Consider the following 18,701-nt stretch of genomic DNA (forward strand, 5'->3'; position numbering starts at 1 on the left):
GCTGTAACTCTGGGGGAGGGTCCAGGCTGTAACTCTGAGGGAGGCTTCAGGCTGTAACTCTGACTGAGGTTCCAGACTGTAACTCTGAGGTAGGGTCCAGACTGTAACTCTGAGGGAGGGTCCAGGCTGTAACACCGAGTGAGGGTCCAGGCTGTAACTCTGACTGAGGGTCCAGGCTGTAACTCTGACTGATGGTCCAGGTTGTAACTCTAAAGGAGGGTCCAGGCTGTAACTCTGGGGGAGGGTCCAGGCTGTAACTCTGAGGGAGGCTCCAGGCTGTAACTCTGACTGAGGGTCCATGCTGTCACTCTGACTGATGTTCCAGGCTGTCACTCTGACTGAGGTTCCAGGCTGTAACTCTGAGGGAGGGTCCAGGCTGTAACTCTTTGGGAGGGTCCAGGCTGTAACTCTGAGGGAGGGTCCAGACTGTAACTCTGAGGGAGGGTCCAGGCTGTAACACCGAGGGAGGGTCCAGGCTGTAACTCTGACTGAGGGTCCAGGCTGTAAGTCTGACTGAGGGTCCAGGCTGTAACTCTGACTGAGGGTCCAGGCTGTAACTCTGACTGATGGTCCAGGTTGTAACTCTAAAGGAGGGTCCAGGCTATAACTCTGAGGGAGGGTACAGGCTGTAACTCTGACTGAGGGTCCAGACTGTAACTCTGAGGGAGGGTCCCGGCTGTAACACTGAGGGAGGGTCCAGGCTGTAACTCTGAGGGAGGGTCAAGGCTGTAACTCTGACTGAGGTTCCAGGCTGTAACTCTGAGGGAGGGTCCAGGCTGTAACTCTTAGGGAGGGTCCAGGCTGTAACTCTGAGGGAGGGTCCAGGCTGTATCTTTGACTGAGGGTCCAGGCTGTAACTCTGACTGAGGGTCCAGGCTGTAACTCTGTGGAAGGATCCAGTCTGTAACTCTGAGAGAGGGTCCAGGCTGTAACTCTGGGTGAGGGTCCAGGCTGTAACTCGGAGGGAGGGTCCAGGCTGTATCTTTGACTGAGGGTCCAGGCTGTAACTCTGACTGAGGGTCCAGGCTGTAACTCTGGGGGAGGATCCAGTCTGTAACTCTGAGGGAGGGTCCAGGCTGTAACTCTGACTGAGGGTCCAGGCTGTAACTCTGACTGAGGGTCCAAGCTGTAACTCTGACTGATGGTCCAGGCTGTAACTCGGGGTGAGGGTCCAGGCTGTAACTCGGAGGGAGGGTACAGGCTGTAACTCTGACTGAGGGTCCAGACTGTAACTTTAAAGGAGGGTCCAGGCTGTAACTCTGGGGGAGGGTCAAGGCTGTAACTCTGGGGGAGGCTCCAGGCTGTAACTCTGACTGAGGGTCCAGGCTATAACTCTGAGGGAGGGTACAGGCTGTAACTCTGACTGAGGGTCCAGACTGTAACTCTGAGGGAGGGTCCAGACTGTAACTCTGAGGGAGGGTCAAGGCTGTAACTCTGACTGAGGGTCTAGTCTGTAACTCTGACTGAGGGTCCAGGCTGTAACTCTGACCAAGTTTCCAGGCTGTAACTCTGACCAAGGTTCCAAGCTGTAATACAGTCTCTTCTGGCTTGTCAGAATGAGGCCCACTCTGTCATGAAACATTGGAGGGATTCCCTTGTTGAATGTTTCCCACGTGACTGTCGCTGATGACATAATGTACTGTGGTGTACAGCAGGTCATCCACCAGGGAGAGACTCATCAAGGCCCGGTGACAGACAGAGTATACATCACGAGGCGATGGCTCCATCTGCTGGACCTGCCAGGTCTCCACGGGTTCTCCGCCCAGTACTAATTGGAGCTGATGGGGGAGTTGGTGAGTAATCAAGGGCTGATTGCTCACCAGCTGTACAAGCCCCATAAAGCTGCCAAAAGGGCAACACACAGGAGAGGACTGGGGAATTAAGGTGACTTCCGTGTAGTTGGAGACGGTGCCGGGGGCTAAGACGAGGGAGTACAGCAAGACCCGGAGCCCAGAAGACGGTATCCCGGAGAGGGTCTCATGGGGGAGAACTATCCTTTTCTTTTGATTTATTATTTAATAAACACCCTTGAAACCGAGCTAATCATACTCTGTCCGTGTCTGATCTGTGTAAACGTCTTGACCCAACCCCCTGGTCTGCCACAAGTGGTGGAGAAAGGGGGGAAAACTGATAACGTGGTCAGATCAAGGTTGACGTTTACACAGCATCAGCATGGACGAGCTGATAGCTCAGTTCGTCCGGGCCCAACAAGCACAACATGCGGTTTAGGAATGAACGCTGGAGGAACAGCGACTACAAAACGTCCGCCTCATTGAGGAAATCAGGAAGCTGCAAGGAGGAGCGTCTCCTGAATCACATCCCAACCAGTTTTTAATCAAGCTAACGGAAGACGATGACGTCGAAACCTACCTCTGTACGTTTGAAAGGACAGCACTATGGGAAGGATGGCCAAGGCCGAAGTGGGCCAGTCTGCTGGCCCCGTTCCTCTCGGGGAATGCCCAAAAGGCGTATAGGGACCTGAACGACGAACAGGCGGCTAATTACGACGGACTCAAACGGGTGATACTCAGCAGCTACGGGTACAGCCTGGCCCATCGGGCTCAATGGTTCCACGACTGGAGGTTCGTAGCCGACGCATCCCCCCGAGCACAGATGAGCGACCTACTGTGCGTCACCAGAGCATGGCTCCTAACCGACGTATCCACCCTATCCATCCTCAACAAAGTGGTCCTGGATCGCTTCTTACGGGCGCTACCCTACGACATAAAGTAGGCAACGAGTCAATGATCGCCCCAGACCTTGGAGGGCCTCCTGGAAGCAGTGGAGACGCATCATAACACGCAGGCCCTGCTGAGTGGGAGCCGGGACGAGTCAGTGACTCACCCAAGGGGACGGAAGGACAGCCCCACCGTGGTGTACCCCGAACCGACAGCCATCAGGGCAAAAGGACCCCAAACCCGTGGAGAAATGGCTGTTGTAGGGCCGACCAGTCCCGACAACCCCAGGTACATGGAGGTGTTTTGAGGGTGGCGCCCGGGGGCACATTGCCTGGAATTCCCCGGCTCAAGAGGAGGCAATACCATCAGCTAGCCCCGGCGGTGAGGTGGGTCACACTGTGAACTATGTCACCTCCTTTTGGGCGCACCCCGAATCAACTGCACCCATGGTCCATGGTTGGCGGACACAACACGGAAGCGCTATTGGACTCCGGAAGTATGGTTACGCTCATAACCACGAGCCTGCTGAACCAGAAGACTGAAAGGGGTAGGGAGATGTCCATTTCCTGTGTTCATGGTGACACAAAGCGGTATCCAACTGTATGGACCACCATCGTGACGCCACAAGGGAGCTGCCAGGTGACGGTGGGTGCAGTACCAGAGCTTCCGGTACCTCTCCTAGTGGGACGGGATTGTCAGCTGTTCGCGGCCCTATGGGGGCACGAGTTGAGGAAGAAGGTACGAGCCGGCCGAAGAAGAGAGCGGGGACGACCAAAAGCCTGTGCGGCCCGGAAGCAACCGGTTAACCAGCATTGGTCTACGGCTCCGGAGTCAGAGGGGGCGCCGGAACCCGAACCCCCTAGGGAACCCCTCGAGGAGGAGCCCATCCTCCTCGATTTCAAGGGGCCAGTCAAGACCCCGCTGGGGGCCAACTGAGGGGAGAATTCAGGACGGCCCAGTGGGAGAATCCGAACATGAAAGCCACCGCAGCCCAAGTGATAGCGGTGGATGGACTGCTACTTCCGGGGGTGAGTGACTGGCGATACCCCCATTTCGCCAACACGGGGAACTTCGTGAGGTATTGTTTCTGCCCGACGGTACGTGGGAACCGTTCTTCAGCTGGCCCACACCCACCTGTTGGGGGCGCACCTGGGAATGGAGAAGACCTGGGAACGGCTCGCCACCCGGTTCCACTGGCCCGGGATGGGGGAGGGCAGTGGAAGACTACTGTCGCAGCTGTCCGGAGTGTCAACTCACGGCCCCGAAAGCTCACTTCCGAAGCCCATTGGTCCCCCTACCGATCATCGGGGTGCCCTTTGAAATCATCGCCATAGACATAGTGGGACCCCTGGTAAAAACAGCACGAGGACACCGGTACATCTTGGTGATAGTAGATGATGCCAACCCGGATTATCGAGGCAATTCCACTACAGGTATCCAAGGGAACCGCCCGGGAGCTGTTCCACCTCTTTTGCAGGGTGGGCATCCCGAACGAGATCTTGACAGACCAAGGTACGGAGTTTATGTCCCACCTGATGAAAGACTTGTGTGCCCTCGTGCAGATCAAGCAGATCCGGACCTCCGTTTTTCACCCGCAGATGGATGGGCTCGTCGAGCGCTTTAAACGCTAAAACAGATGCTGCGGAAGGTCATCGAGCAGGATTGGAAGAACTGGGACCAGCTACTAACCCACCTAATGTTCTCAATCCGAGAAGTACCCCAATCCTCCACTGGGTTTTCCCCGTTCGAACTTCTCTACGGGAGGAGGCCACTCAGGCCTACTGGACCTCGCAAAGAAGGTGTGGGAAGCTCAAACGACCCCCTTACGCAATCAATCAATCAAATTTATTTTATATAGCCCTTCGTACATCAGCTGATATCTCAAAGTGCTGTACAGAAACCCAGCCTAAAACCCCAAACAGCAAGCAATGCAGGTGAAGAAGCACGGTGGCTAGGAAAAACTCCCTAGAAAGGCCAAAACCTAGGAAGAAACCTAGAGAGGAACCAGGCTATGTGGGGTGGCCAGTCCTCTTCTGGCTGTGCCGGGTGGAGATTATAACAAAACATGGTCAAGATGTTCAAATGTTCATAAATGACCAGCATGGTCGAATAATAATAAGGCAGAATAGTTGAAACTGGAGCAGCAGCACAGTCAGGTGGACTGGGGACAGCAAGGAGTCATCATGTCAGGTATTCCTGGGGCATGGTCCTAGGGCTCAGGTCAGTTGAAACTGGAGCAGCAGCACAGCCAGGTGGACTGGGGACAGCAAGGAGTCATCATGTCAGGTAGTCCTGGGGCATGGTCCTAGGGCTCAGGTCCTCCGAGAGAGAGAAAGAGAGAAGGAGAGAATTAGAGAACGCACACTTAGATTCACACAGGACACCGAATAGGACAGGAGAAGTACTCCAGATATAACAAACTGACCCTAGCCCCCCGACACATAAACTACTGCAGCATAAATACTGGAGGCTGAGACAGGAGGGGTCAGGAGACACTGTGGCCCACTCCGAGGACACCCCCGGACAGGGCCAAACAGGAAGGATATAACCGACGACACCAGCAGTACGCAGCGGCCTATTTGGATGACATCATCATCCATAGCCAAGGTTGGGAAGAGCATCTGACGCGCCTCCAGGCGGTGCTGGACGCGGTCAGAAAAGCCGGGTTGCCAGCAGACCCCAAGAAATGCAAACTATGTTTCGAGGAGGTGGAGTACCTGGGGTATTTGATTGGACAGGGGAACGTCAAGCACCAGGAGAGGAAGGTTCACGCTGTGCGTGACTGACCCGTTCCACGCACCAAGACACGGGTCAAGTCTTTCCTGGGACTTGCAAGATACTATAGCCGATTTATCCCCAACTTTGTGGCTATAGCTTCCCCCCTCACCGATCTAACCAGGCCCCGCCTCCCGAAAAGAGTGAAATGGACGAACGAGACAGAAGCGGCATTCAGCCGTCTGAAGGAAGCGCTGTGCTCCCATCCGATTCTCTTAACGCCCGATTTCCAGGTGCTGATGGTGGTCCAGATGGATGCGTGTGATACGGAACTAGGCGTCGTTCTGTCCAAGATACACGATGAGGAGGAGCACCCCTTCATGTACATCAGCAGAAAGCTGGTTCCTAGAGAGAAAAAGTACTCCATTGTGGAGAAAGAGCGGTGAAGTGGGCGCTAAACACTCTCAAGTATTACCTGTTAGGTACCCACTTCACCCTGGTCACGGACCATTCTCCCCTGGTCTGGATGGCCAGGGGTAAAGACACAAACGATCGGGTCACCAGGTGGTTCTTGTCCCTTCAAAGCTTCTCTTTTTCTGTTGTGCACAGGTCAGGGGGGAAGCATGGAAACGCGGATGCCCTATTGAGAAGGGAGACGTATGTCGCACTGACGACAGTCCCCTTCCCGACAGAGCTAGGGGAGGCGGGGGCGTACAGCAGGTCAGCCACCAGGGGGAGACTTGTCGAGGCCTGGTGACAGACGGAGTATACATCACGAGGCGATGGCTCCATCTGCTGGACGTGCCAGATCTCGACGGGCTCTCCGCCCAGGACTAATTAGGGCTGATGGGGGAGTTGGTGAGTAATCAAGGGCTGATTGCTCACCAGCTGTACAAGCGCCATAAAGCTGCCAGAAGGGCAACACACAGGAGAGGACTGGGGGAATTAAGGTGACTTCCGTGTAGTTGGAGACGGTGCCGGGGGCTAAGACGAGGGAGTACAGCAAGACCCGGAGCCCAGAAGACGGTATCCCGGAGAGGGTCTCATGGGGGAGAACTATGCTTTTCTTTTGATTTATTATTTAATAAACACCCTTGAAACCGAGCTAATCATACTTTGTCCGTGTCTGATCTGTGTAAACGTCTTGACCCAACCCCCTGGTCTGCCACAGTACATTATGACCTTAGTTCATCTTCAACTGTCTCTGTGGTACTTTACTCATTATGAGGCAGTGAACATTAGTTAATCTTCAACTGTCTCTGTTGTACTTTACTGTGACTTTACTCATTATGAGGCAGTGAACCTTAGTTCATCTTCAACTGTCTCTGTTGTACTTTACTGTGACTCTACTCTCTGTGTGTTCCATCCTCAGGCTGCTGAACGACTGAGGAACCTTCCAGAAGAACACTACAAGACCATTGAGAAGGCAGGAGAGATTGGTGGAGAGACACCTCTGACCCTACCACGTCACACCTCTACCAAACCTCTGACCCTACCACATATCTGACTCTACCACACCTCTGACTCTGCCATACCTCTGACTACCACAACTCTGACCCTACCACACCTCTGATCCTGACCCTACCACACCTCTGATCCTGACCCTACCACACCTCTGACCCTACCACACCTCTGACCCTACCACACCTCTGACCCTACCACACCTCTGACCCTACAACACCTCTGACCCTACCACACCTCTGACCCTACCACACCTCTGATCCTGACCCTACCACACCCCTGACCCTACCACCACTCTGACCCTACAACACCTCTGATCCTACCACCACTATGACCCTACCACACCTCTGACTCTAACTCTGTCACAGGATCATCAACTAGACTCAGCAGCATACCGCCAGTTGGTGAACCCTGGTCTATCACATTGACATTAGATATTAAAGTATGAATAACAGGAAGTGCCTATCAAAACAGTTTGATACAAATACTACTAGATCTCTTTTTGGGATGAATTTGGAGGGAAGAGAAATATATAACATTGCTGATGGTGCCTTCAGAAAGTTTCACACCCCTTGAGTTTTTCCACATTTTGTTGTGCTTCAGCCTGAAGTAAAATGTATTAGATTAAGATTTTATGTCACTGGCCTACACACACTACCCCATACTGTTAAATTGGAATAATGTTTGTAAATTGATAAAAATAAAAAGTTAAAATGTCTTGAATCAATAAGTATTCAACCCCTTTGTAATTTAACCCTAAATAAGTTCAGGAGTAAACATTTGCTTAACAAGTCACATAAGTTGCATGTACTCACTGTGTGCAATAATAACATGATGTTTGAACATGTTTGTACCCCACACATACAATTATCTGTAAGGTCCCTCAATCGACTAGTGAATTTCAAGCACAGATTCAACCACAAAGACCAGGAAGGTTTTCCAATGCCTCACAAAGAAAGCAGACATTGAACATCCTTTGAGCATGTTGAAGTTATTAACTACACTTTGGATGGTGTATCAATACACCCAGTCACTACAAAGATACAGGCATCCTTCCTAACTCAGTTGCCGAAGAGGAAGAAAACCACTCCCGTATTTCACCATGAGACCAATGTTGACTTTAAAACAGTTACAGAGATTAATGTGATATGAGTATACTGAGAATGGATCAACAACATTAAAGTTAATCCATAATACTAACCTAATTTACAGAGTGAAAAGAAGGATGCCTGTACAGAATAAAAATATTCCAAAACAAGGCACTAAATTAAAACTGCAAAACATGTGGCAGAGGAATTAGCTTTTTGTCCTGAATACAAAGGGTTATGTTTGGGGCAAATCTAACACAACACATCACTGAGTACGACTCCGCAAGGCTATCAAACAAGCTAAGCGTCAATATAGAGACAAAGTAGAATCTCAATTCAACGGCTCAGACACAAGAGGTATGTGGCAGGGTCTACAGTCAATCACGGATTACAAAAAGAAAACCAGCCCCGTCACGGACCAGGATGTCTTGCTCCCAGGCAGACTAAATAACTTTTTTGCCCGCTTTGAGGACAATACAGTGCCACTGACACGGCCCGCAACTAAAACATGCGGACTCTCCTTCACTACAGCCGACGTGAGGAAAACATTTAAACGTGTTAACCCTCGCAAGGCTGCAGGCCCAGACGGCATCCCCAGCCGCGCCCTCAGAGCATGCGCAGACCAGCTGGCTGGTGTGTTTACGGACATATTCAATCAATCCCTATCCCAGTCTGTTGTTCCCACATGCTTCAAGAGGGCCACCATTGTTCCTGTTCCCAAGAAAGCTAAGGTACCTGAGCTAAACGACTACCGCCCCGTAGCACTCACTTTCGTCATCATGAAGTGCTTTGAGAGACTAGTCAAGGACCATATCACCTCCACCCTACCTGACACCCTAGACCCACTCCAATTTGCTTACCGCCCAAATAGGTCAACAGACGATGCAATCTCAACCACACTGCACACTGCCCTAACCCATCTGGACAAGAGGAATACCTATGTGAGAATGCTGTTCATCGACTACAGCTCGGCTTTTAACACCATAGTGCCCTCCAAGCTCGTCATCAAGCTCGAGACCCTCCGCAGAGGGAACACCCCCCTATCCACATCGATGGAACAGTAGTGGAGAGGGTAGTAAGTTTTAAGTTCCTCGGCGTACACATGACAGACAAACTGAATTGGTCCACCCACACAGACAGCATCGTGAAGAGGACGCAGCAGCGCCTCTTCAACCTCAGGAGGCTGAAGAAATTTGGCTTGTCACCAAAAGCACTCACAAACTTCTACAGATGCACAATCGAGAGCATCCTGTCTGGCTGTATCACCGCCTGGTACGGCAACTGCTCCGCCCACAACCGTAAGGCTCTCCACAGGGTAGTGAGGTCTGCACAACGCATCACCGGGGGCAAACTACCTGCCCTCCAGGACACCTACCCACCCGATGTCACAGGAAGGCCATAAAGATCATCAAGGACACCAACCACCCGAGCCACTGCCTGTTCACCCCGCTATCATCCAGAAGGCGAGGTCAGTACAGGTGCCTCAAAGCTGGGACCGAGAGACTGAAAAACAGCTTCTATCTCAAGGCCATCAGACTGTTAAACAGCCACCACTAACATTTAGTGGCTGCTGCCAACACACTGACTCAACTCCAGTCACTTTAATAATGGGAATTGATGGGAAATTATGTAAAATATATCACTAGCCACTTTAAACAATGCTACCTAATATAATGTTTTACATACCCTACATTATTAATCTCATATGTATATGTATATACTGTACTCTATATCATCTACTGCATCTTTATGTAATACATGTATCACTAGCCACTTTAACTATGCCACTTTGTTTACATACTCATCTCATATGTATATACTGCACTCAATACCATCTACTGTATCTTGCCTATGCCGCTCTGTACCATCACTCATTCATATATCTTTATGTACATATTCTTTATCCCCTTACACTTGTGTCTATAAGGTAGTAGTTTTGGAATTGTTAGCTAGATTACTTGTTGGTTATTACTGCATTGTCGGAACTAGAAGCACAAGCATTTCGCTACACTCGCATTAACATCTGCTTACCATGTGTATGTGACAAATAACATTTGAGTTGATTTGATTTGACTCTTCATATTTTCAAGGTCAAATGAAATACATAAAACATATTGGTCACATGTTTATCAGATGTCACTGCAGGCTTCTGTTCCTGGCTCCAACAGTAATTTCTAACAATTCACAACAATACACACAAATCTAAAAGTAAAAGAACGCAAGTATGAAATATTTCTCCAAAAAGTATGATCTTTGTCCCCATGTGCAGTTGCAAACCGTGGTCTGGATTTTTTATGGTGGTTTTGGAGCAGAGGCTTCTTCCTTGCTGAGCGGCCTTTCAGGTTATGTCGATATAGGACTCGTTTTCCTTCTTCACAAGGTCCTTTGCTGTTGTTTTGGGATTGATTTGCACTTTTCGCACCAAAGTACTTTCATCTCTAGGAGACAGAACACGTCTCTTTCCTGAGCGGTATGACGGCTGCGTGGTCCCATGGTGTTTATACTTGTGTAATATTGTTTGTACAGATGAACGTGGTACCTTCAGGCATTTGGAAATTGCTCCCAAGGATGAACAGACGTGTGAAGGTCTACAATGTTTTTTCTGAGGTGTTAGCTGATTTCTTTTGATTTTCCCACGATGTCAAGCTAAGAGGCACTGAGTTTGAAGGTAACCAACTTGCTAAAACTATAGTTTGTTAACAAGAAATTTGTGGAGTGGTTGAAAAACTAGTTTTAATGACTCCTACCTAAGTGTATGTAAACTTCCGACTTCAACTGTAAATATCAGGACGTGCAATGTTGGAGTGGAAATGACTAAAATACAGTAGAATAAAATACAGTATATACTTATGAGATGAGTAAAGCAGTGGCACACCTGTTGAAATGCACTCCAGGTGACTACCTCATAAAGCTGGTTGAGAGAATGACAAGAGTGTGCAAAGTTGTCTTCAAGGCAAAGGTTGGCTACTTTGAAGAATCTCAAATATAATATATATTTTAATTTGTATAACACTTTTTTGGTTACTACATAATTCCATATGTGTTGTTTCATAGTTTTGATCACTATTATTCTACAATGTACAAAATAGTAAAAATAAAGAAAAACCCTTGAATGACTGGTACTGTACATCAAAAACCACTTGATGATAGGTCACTGACTCCTCCATATTACACCCATTAGAATATAAAACATGTTTTCTCTGATTTTACATGAATATTAATTTCTAATAGCTCACTGTCCATATGAGCTATAGATCTATAGACAAGTGTGGTGGGTTCTTTGAGCTCACTTATAAATAGGTACACCTTTTATTCATTCAAATTTCGTCACCTTTGATTTTCCCGAAAATTATCATATTATAGCTGTGGTTGTTAATTCACGTACAGATTACATTTTCAATAGCTTCCTGTCCAAATGTCTTGAAATGTGTAGTCTATGGCATTTCAGATTTAGAAATGATAATTTATCAAAGTATTTTGGATATAGTGGACTACTTTTTTAAAGTAACTTTAAGAAGTCAACTATATTTTTCACAATTGTAGCTTTAGTGTGAAGGTTAACTAAACTCAGTTTAAACCCTTTTTCAGGATCCTGTCTTTCAAATATAATTCATAAAAATCCAATAACTTCACAGATCTTCATTGTAAAGGGTTTAAACACTGTTTCCCATGCTTGTTCAATGAACCATAAATAATTAATGAACATGCACCTGTGGAATGGTCATTAAGACACTAACAGCTTACAGACGATAGGCAATTAAGGTCACAGTTATGAAAACTTAGAACACTAAAGAGGCCTTTCTACTGACTCTGAAAAACACCAAAAGAAAGATGGCCAGGGTCCCTACTCATCTGCGTGAACGTGCCTTAGGCATGCTGCAAGGAAGCATGAGGACTGCAGATGTGACCAGGGCAATAAATGTCAATGTCCGTATTGTCAGACGCCTAAGAAGGCGCTACAGGGAGACAGGACGGACAGCTGATCGTCCTCGCAGTGGCAGACCACGTGTAACAACACTTGCACAGGATCCAAACATCACACATGCGGGACAGGTACAGGATGGCAACAACAACTGCCCGAGTTACATCAGGAACTCACAATCCCTCCATCAGTGCTCAGACTGTCCACAATAGGCTGACAGAGGCTGGACTGAGGGTTTTTAGGCCTGTTGTTAGGCAGGTCCTAACTAGACATCACCGGCAACAACGTCGCCTATGGGAACAAACCCACCGTCGCTGGACCAGACAGGACTGGCAAAAAGTGCTCTTCACTGACGAGTCGCGGTTTTGTCTCTCCAGGGGTGATGGTCGGATTTGTGTTTATCGTCGAAAAAATGAGCGTTACACCGAGGCCTGTACTCTGGAGCGGGATCGATTTGGAGCTGGAGGGTCCGTCATGGTCTGGGGGCGATGTGTCACAGCATCATCGGACTGAGCTTGTCGTCATTGCAGGCAATCTCAACGTGTTACAGGGAAGACATCCTCTTCCCTCATGTGGTACCCTTCCTGCAGGCTCATCCAGCATGACAATGCCACCAGCCAGTGAATGTCAGTGTTCTGCCAAGGCCAGCGAAGAGCCCGGATCTCCCATTGAGCACATCTGGGACCTGTTGGATCGGAGGGTGAGGCCTAGGGCCATTCCCCCCAGAAATGTCCGGAAACTTGAAGGTGCCTTGGTGGAAGAGTGGGGTAACATCTCACAGCAAGAACTGGCAAATCTGGGGCAATCCATGAGGAGGAGATGCACTGGAATATTTAATGCAGCTGGTGGCCACACCAGATACTGACTGTTACTTTTGACCCCCCTTTGTTCAGGGACACTATTCCATTTCTGTTAGTCACATGTCTGTGGAACTTGTTCAGTTTATGTCTCAGTTGTTGAATGCTATGTTCCTACAAATATTTACACGTTACGTTTGCTGAAAATAAACGCAGTTGACTGTGAGAGGACGTTTCTTTTTTTGCTGAGTTTATATTTTCAAAGTAACTTCCCCAACACTTTCATATATTTTTTTGGAACTGTCAATGAATAAGCCATAAATTGTATTTTTATTGAGAGCTAGAAAATGACAGACTACAATCAACATGTTTTTCCAATTTCACAGTGAGTGAGTTTCAAAGGTATAGCAAAATTAATCTTACATAGTCAATTTAAGTAATTTAAATGTCAATATGTAATTAACATCCTTGCATTCTATATTCCTGAATTCCAATATTTTTTGGGTGCAAAGCATTGAATCTGTAAATGAAATGATGTATTTATTTTTAGTGGGGTTTAGTAAGTAGCTGCCAGAATGCAGAATGACTGGTAAACAAGTTGGTATGAAGCCATTTCCTGCAGTCTAATGACCAAATCGCCCTCTAGTGGCCTCATGGGTGGAATGTCATAATTATTTTTCAGAATTTCAGATTTATTTAATTGACGTAGAAAATCCAGTGTTTCTGTGTCAAACAGTTATATTTCAGTCTTCTGTGATGTATATGAAGTGTAATATTGGGATGCAAACTCAAAATGTAATACATTTCAACTCTATATCTGACATGGTACAGGTAGGTGTCTTCTTTTTTTAAGCCCATAACCATGTGTGTGAGGTGGATAGACTACCAAGAAACACTCTGTGTGACCTTGATTTAACCTAGTAAAAGGTTTCATATGTTTTTTTTTTACAATTGCTAAATTTGTAACATGTTTATTAAGACTTTGCCTACATTTTTGTAGGATTCTTGATTTTTTTTGTGATTTTAATTTACAAATGTCTGACATAATTATTTGATATTTATTTATTTATTTCCCAAATCGTTAGGTTATTGTGTATTAGGTACTTTAAGTTGAATAAACATATGCACACTTTGTACTACCTTGTCTCTATACCTTTTTAATTATCTCATTATCTGTTGAGTCATCGTTTACCAAATTGTAGGGTGCAACCTCCGAGGGAGACAGGGAGAGGTGACTGAATTTAATTGTTACACCTACTCGAGCAAGTAGTTGGTGCTATTGCCATATTGCTTATCCACTCTGATCTCCACATTGGCATTGGGCACATGTTCTAGCAGTGGATCATATGATACATCCAGGACCGTTGGGTAATACCACACTTCTACCACATAGGTTCAGCTCACTTCATGCAGAGGTAAGTCATCATTTGGGGTGAAGGACTTCAATGTTGCATAGTGGCCATATTGACCTTAAATTATTAATTGTTGGTTATAAATGTGGAAAGAAGTGGAAGTCGTAAAAACAAAGCAAGTAGAGCTGCAACAAAAAATTTGATCATTATTTTTAAAAAAATGTTTTTTTAAATGTACGTTTCGGGCATCTTCAAAATGACCCAGGGCCTCCCGAGTGGCACAGCGGTCTAAGGAACTGCATTGCATTGTTGCAGCCGTGACTAGGAGTCCCATATGTCCGCACAATTGGCCCAGCGTCATCTGGGTTAGGTGAGGAGTTGGCCAGGGTGTTTTATTTGTCTCGTTGTGCTCTTGCGACTCCTTGTGGGGGCTGGGCGCCTGCAGGCTGACTCCGGTAGTCAGTTGAATGGTCTTTCCTCGGACACAATGGTGCAGCTTTCTTCCTGGGCGGGTATTAAGAAGCGCGGTTTGGCAGGTCATGTTTTGGAGGATGCTTGACTCGATCTTCGCCTCCCGAGCCCGTTGGGGAGTTGCAGCGATGAGACAAGATCGTAATCATGAAATCGGGGGTAAAAAAATGATGACGTAAACAATGACACAGACTGAATGGAAAGGTACATAGGGATAAGGAAAGTCAATTAGCCAGGACTCTTTAACTGGTAGTGTCAAAGAGAGGTGTGCCTGTCAATACATGTCGGTCAACTGGGTAAGAGGTACTGTGGTCAATGGCTCCACCTAGTGGCATTTTTAAAGACAATCACTGGAAGTTAAAGCATATTACAACTACACAAGAGAGTAAACATGTAAAAGCTGTGGTGGAATTCGTACAATAAAGACCTAGGTAGGAAATATATGATTGATTGATTTTATTATTGTGTCATGAATCTTCATGATAACCAGACACCGTATTTGTTGTATCCAAATAAAATGATCATACTGACAGTGACTTAGAAAACAGGCTTTTAGAATTTTTTGCAAATATATGACATTTTTTTAAACTAAACAACTTATTTACATATATATAAGTGTTCAGACCCTTTGCTATGTGACTCGAAATTGAGCTCAGGTGGATCCTGTTTCCATTGATCATCCTTGAGATGTTTCTACAACTTGATTGGGGTCTACCTGTGGTAAATTCAAATGACTGGACATGATTTGGAAAGGCACACACCTCTCTATATAAGATCCCACAGTTGACAGTGCATGTCAGAGCAAAAACCAAGTCATGAGGAAGAAGGAATATTCCGTGGAGCTCAGAGACAGCATTGTGTCTTGTATTTTCATACACTTACCTACATACGCACATATCAATTTAGAATAAGGCTGGAATGTAACAAAATGTGGAAAAAGTTAAGGGGTCTGAATACTTTCCCAATGCACTGTACCTATATACGCACATATCAATTGCATTCCTACTGAAATTAAAACAATTGAAACGCAAAAAAAAAACACTTCAGTATACAACTTATCTTGGCGTGTCTTCCAAGCTTTGGAAATAAAATATGCAACCAGGAACACTTATTTTCTGAATATTTTCTAGTTGATCTTCTTCTTCTGTAGAATAGTTCTGTTTTTTGTGGTTGCATATTTTCAAACAAGGTTTGAATTAAATAAAAAGTGCAGTTAATTCTCTACCTCCCCTAAATCATAGACTGTACATAGCCGCTTGTCTTCACCTCTGCCATTCAACCTCCCTACTTCAATAGCCAGAGGCAGTATCCCGGTTCTCAACTGGTCACACAAGGATTTCATTTCTTGTTAGGTGACAGGGTTCTGGATCATAGCTGTTTTTGCTCTGGTTAGACATTTTGAGTTTAAACCATTTATCAGGTGACCATGTATCTTTTTTACATTTTTATTTTATTTTTTTAACCTTTATTTAACTAAGGGTTAACTTGTGTTTGATCATATTGACATTGCATCATAACTTGTTTCTAAATATGAGATGTAGATCAGATGCCTTAAATATGTCATTGAGTTCCTTTGTCCAAAGGTTGTTTTGTGTTTTAAAAACCTTGTTTGTTATTCTGTCCTCTGGCACATCGTTAACACGTTTCCATAACCTAATCATTTCACATCTCTGTCATATTTCACTGGACTCCAACCCATGTCTCCTTGAATAGCAAGGCTTGGGGAAAGCTTATGCACTCTAAGGAAACATTTTATGGCTCTGTTTTGAATAGAATTAGCCCTGTTTTGGCTTCTTTACAACACCATATTCCAGCAGCATAGTTCAGCACAGGACAAACACATAAATTATAGAGCTGTGAATATGTACAATAGCCAAGGTCTTTAGAGATGTTCTATTTACTACCAACAGAGCCAAACACTCAACCTGCAGAGTTATACCCTCCTCAAAGGTAATATACAGTGGGGCAAAAAAGTATTTAGTCAGCCACCAATTGTGCAAGTTCTCCCACTTAAAAAGACGAGAGAGGCCTGTAATTTTCATCATAGGTACACTTCAACTATGACAGACAAAATGAGAAAAAAATACAGAAAATCACATTGTAGGATTTTTAATGAATTTATTTGCAAATTATGGTGGAAAATAAGTGTTTGGTCAATAACAAAAGTTTATCTCAATACTTTGTTATATACCCTTTGTTGGCAATGACAGAGGTCAAACGTTTTCTGTAAGTCTTCACAAGGTTTTCACACACTGTTGCTGGTATTTTGGCCCATTCCTCCATGCAGATCTCCACTCCTAGAGCAGTGATGTTTTGGGGCGGTTGCTGGGCAACACGGACTTTCAACTCCCTCCAAAGATTTTCTATGGGGTTGAGATCTGGAGACTTGCTAGGCCACTCCAGGACCTTGAAATGCTTCTTACGAAGCCACTCCTTCATTGCCCAGGCGGTGTGTTTGGGATCATTGTCATGCTGAAAGACCCAGCCATGTTTCAACTTCAATGCTCTTGCTGATGGAAGGATGTTTTCACTCAAAATCTCACGATACATGGCCCCATTCATTCTTTCCTTTACATGGATCAGTCGTCCTGGTCCCTTTGCAGAAAAACAGCCCCAAATCATGACGTTTCCACCCCCATGCTTCAAAGTAGGTATGGTGTTCTTTGGATGCAACTCAGCATTCGTTGTCCTCCAAACACGACGAGTTGAGTTTTTACCAGAAAGTTATATTTTGGTTTCATCTGACCATATGACATTCTCCCAATCTTCTTCTGGATCATCCAAATGCTCTCTAGCAAACTTCAGACGGGCCTGGACATGTACTGGCTTAAGCAGGGGGACACGTCTGGCACTGCAGGATTTGAGTCCCTGGCGGCGTAGTGTGTTACTGATGGTAGGCTTTGTTGCTTTGGTCCCAGCTCTCTGCAGGTCATTCACTAGGTCCCCCCGTGTGGTTCTGGGATTTTTGCTCACTGTTCTTGTGATCATTTCGACCCCACAGGGTGAGATCTTGCGTGGAGCCCCAGATCGAGGGAGATTATCATTGGTCTTGTATGTCTTCCATTTCCTAATAATTGCTCCCACAGTTGATTTCTTCAAACCAAGCTGCTTACCTATTGCAGATTCAGTCTTCCCAGCCTGGTGCAGGTCTACAATTTTGTTTCTGGTGTCCTTTGGCAGCTCTTTGGTCTTGGCCATAGTGGAGTTTGGAGTGTGACTGTTTGAGGTTGTGGACAGGTGTCTTTTATACTGATAACAAGTTCAAACAGGTGCAATTAATATAGAGTGGAGGAGCCTCTTAAAGAAGAAGTTACAGGTCTGTGAGAGACAGAAATCTTGCTTGTTTGTAGGTGACCAAATACTTATTTTCCACCATAATTTGCAAATAAATTCATAAAAAATCCTACAATGTGATTTTCTGGATTTTTTTTCCAGAAAGTTGAAGTGTACCTACGATGAAAATTACAGGCCACTCTCATATTTTTAAGTGGGAACTTACACAATTGGTGGCTGACTAAATATTTTTGTGCCCCACTGTATGTCATTGAGTTCCTTTGTCCGAAGGTTTTATGTTTCATCCCAGCTTTTCCAATTTTTGCCTAAAATGACATACCCAAATCTAACTGCCTGTAGCTCAGGGCCTGAAGCAAGGATATTCTTGCATATTCTTGATACCATTTGAAATGAAACACTTTAAAGTTTATGGAAATGTGCAATGAATGCTGTTCAGAATCCCAGCCTAAAACCCCAAACAGCAAGCAATGCATGTGTAGAAGCACGGTGGCTAGGAAAAACTCCCTAGAATGTTCAAAACCTAGGAAGAAACCTAGAGTGGAACTAGGCTATGAGGGTTGGCCAGTCCTCTTCTGGCTGTGCCGGGTGGAGATTATAACAGAACATGGCCAAGATGTTCAAAAATGACCAGCATGGACAAATAATAAAAATCACAGTAGTTGTTGAGGGTGCAACAAATCAGCACCTCAGGAGTAAATGTCAGTTGGCTTTTCATAGCCGATCATTAAGAGTATCTCTACCACTCCTGCTGTCTCTAGAGAGTTGAAAACAGCAGGTCTGGGACAGGTAGCACGTCCGGTGAACAGGTCAGGGTTCCATAGCCGCAGGCAGAACAGTTGAAACTGGAGCAGCAGCACGGCCAGGTGGACTGGGGACAGCAAGGAGTCATCATGCCAGGTAGTCCTGAGGCATGGTCCTAGGGC

General features: G+C 46.1%; 1 protein-coding gene across 16 annotated transcripts in view; it reads left to right on the forward strand.

Moving 5' to 3' along the window:
• galt (galactose-1-phosphate uridylyltransferase) overlaps window positions 1-7,581 on the forward strand; it is a 135,150-nt gene extending 127,569 nt beyond the window's left edge. For 10 of the 16 annotated variants that reach the window (XM_036936716.2, XM_036936714.2, XM_090191422.1 and 7 more), the window contains one exon: window positions 6,766-7,581. In XM_036936716.2, coding sequence (XP_036792611.2) covers window positions 6,766-6,900 — 135 coding nt within the window. In that variant the 3' untranslated portion in view covers window positions 6,901-7,581. Of the gene's footprint in view, window positions 1-1,652; window positions 1,794-6,765 lie in introns of all 16 variants that reach the window. The other 6 variants (XM_036936715.2, XM_090191417.1, XM_090191419.1 and 3 more) reach the window with 1 other exon arrangement.
• Window positions 7,582-18,701: the final 11,120 nt, after the last annotated feature.

Source organism: Oncorhynchus mykiss, chromosome 12 (genome assembly GCF_057628025.1).
Source record: "Oncorhynchus mykiss isolate SJ-2025 chromosome 12, ASM5762802v1, whole genome shotgun sequence".
Classification (NCBI taxonomy): Eukaryota; Metazoa; Chordata; class Actinopteri; order Salmoniformes; family Salmonidae; genus Oncorhynchus; species Oncorhynchus mykiss.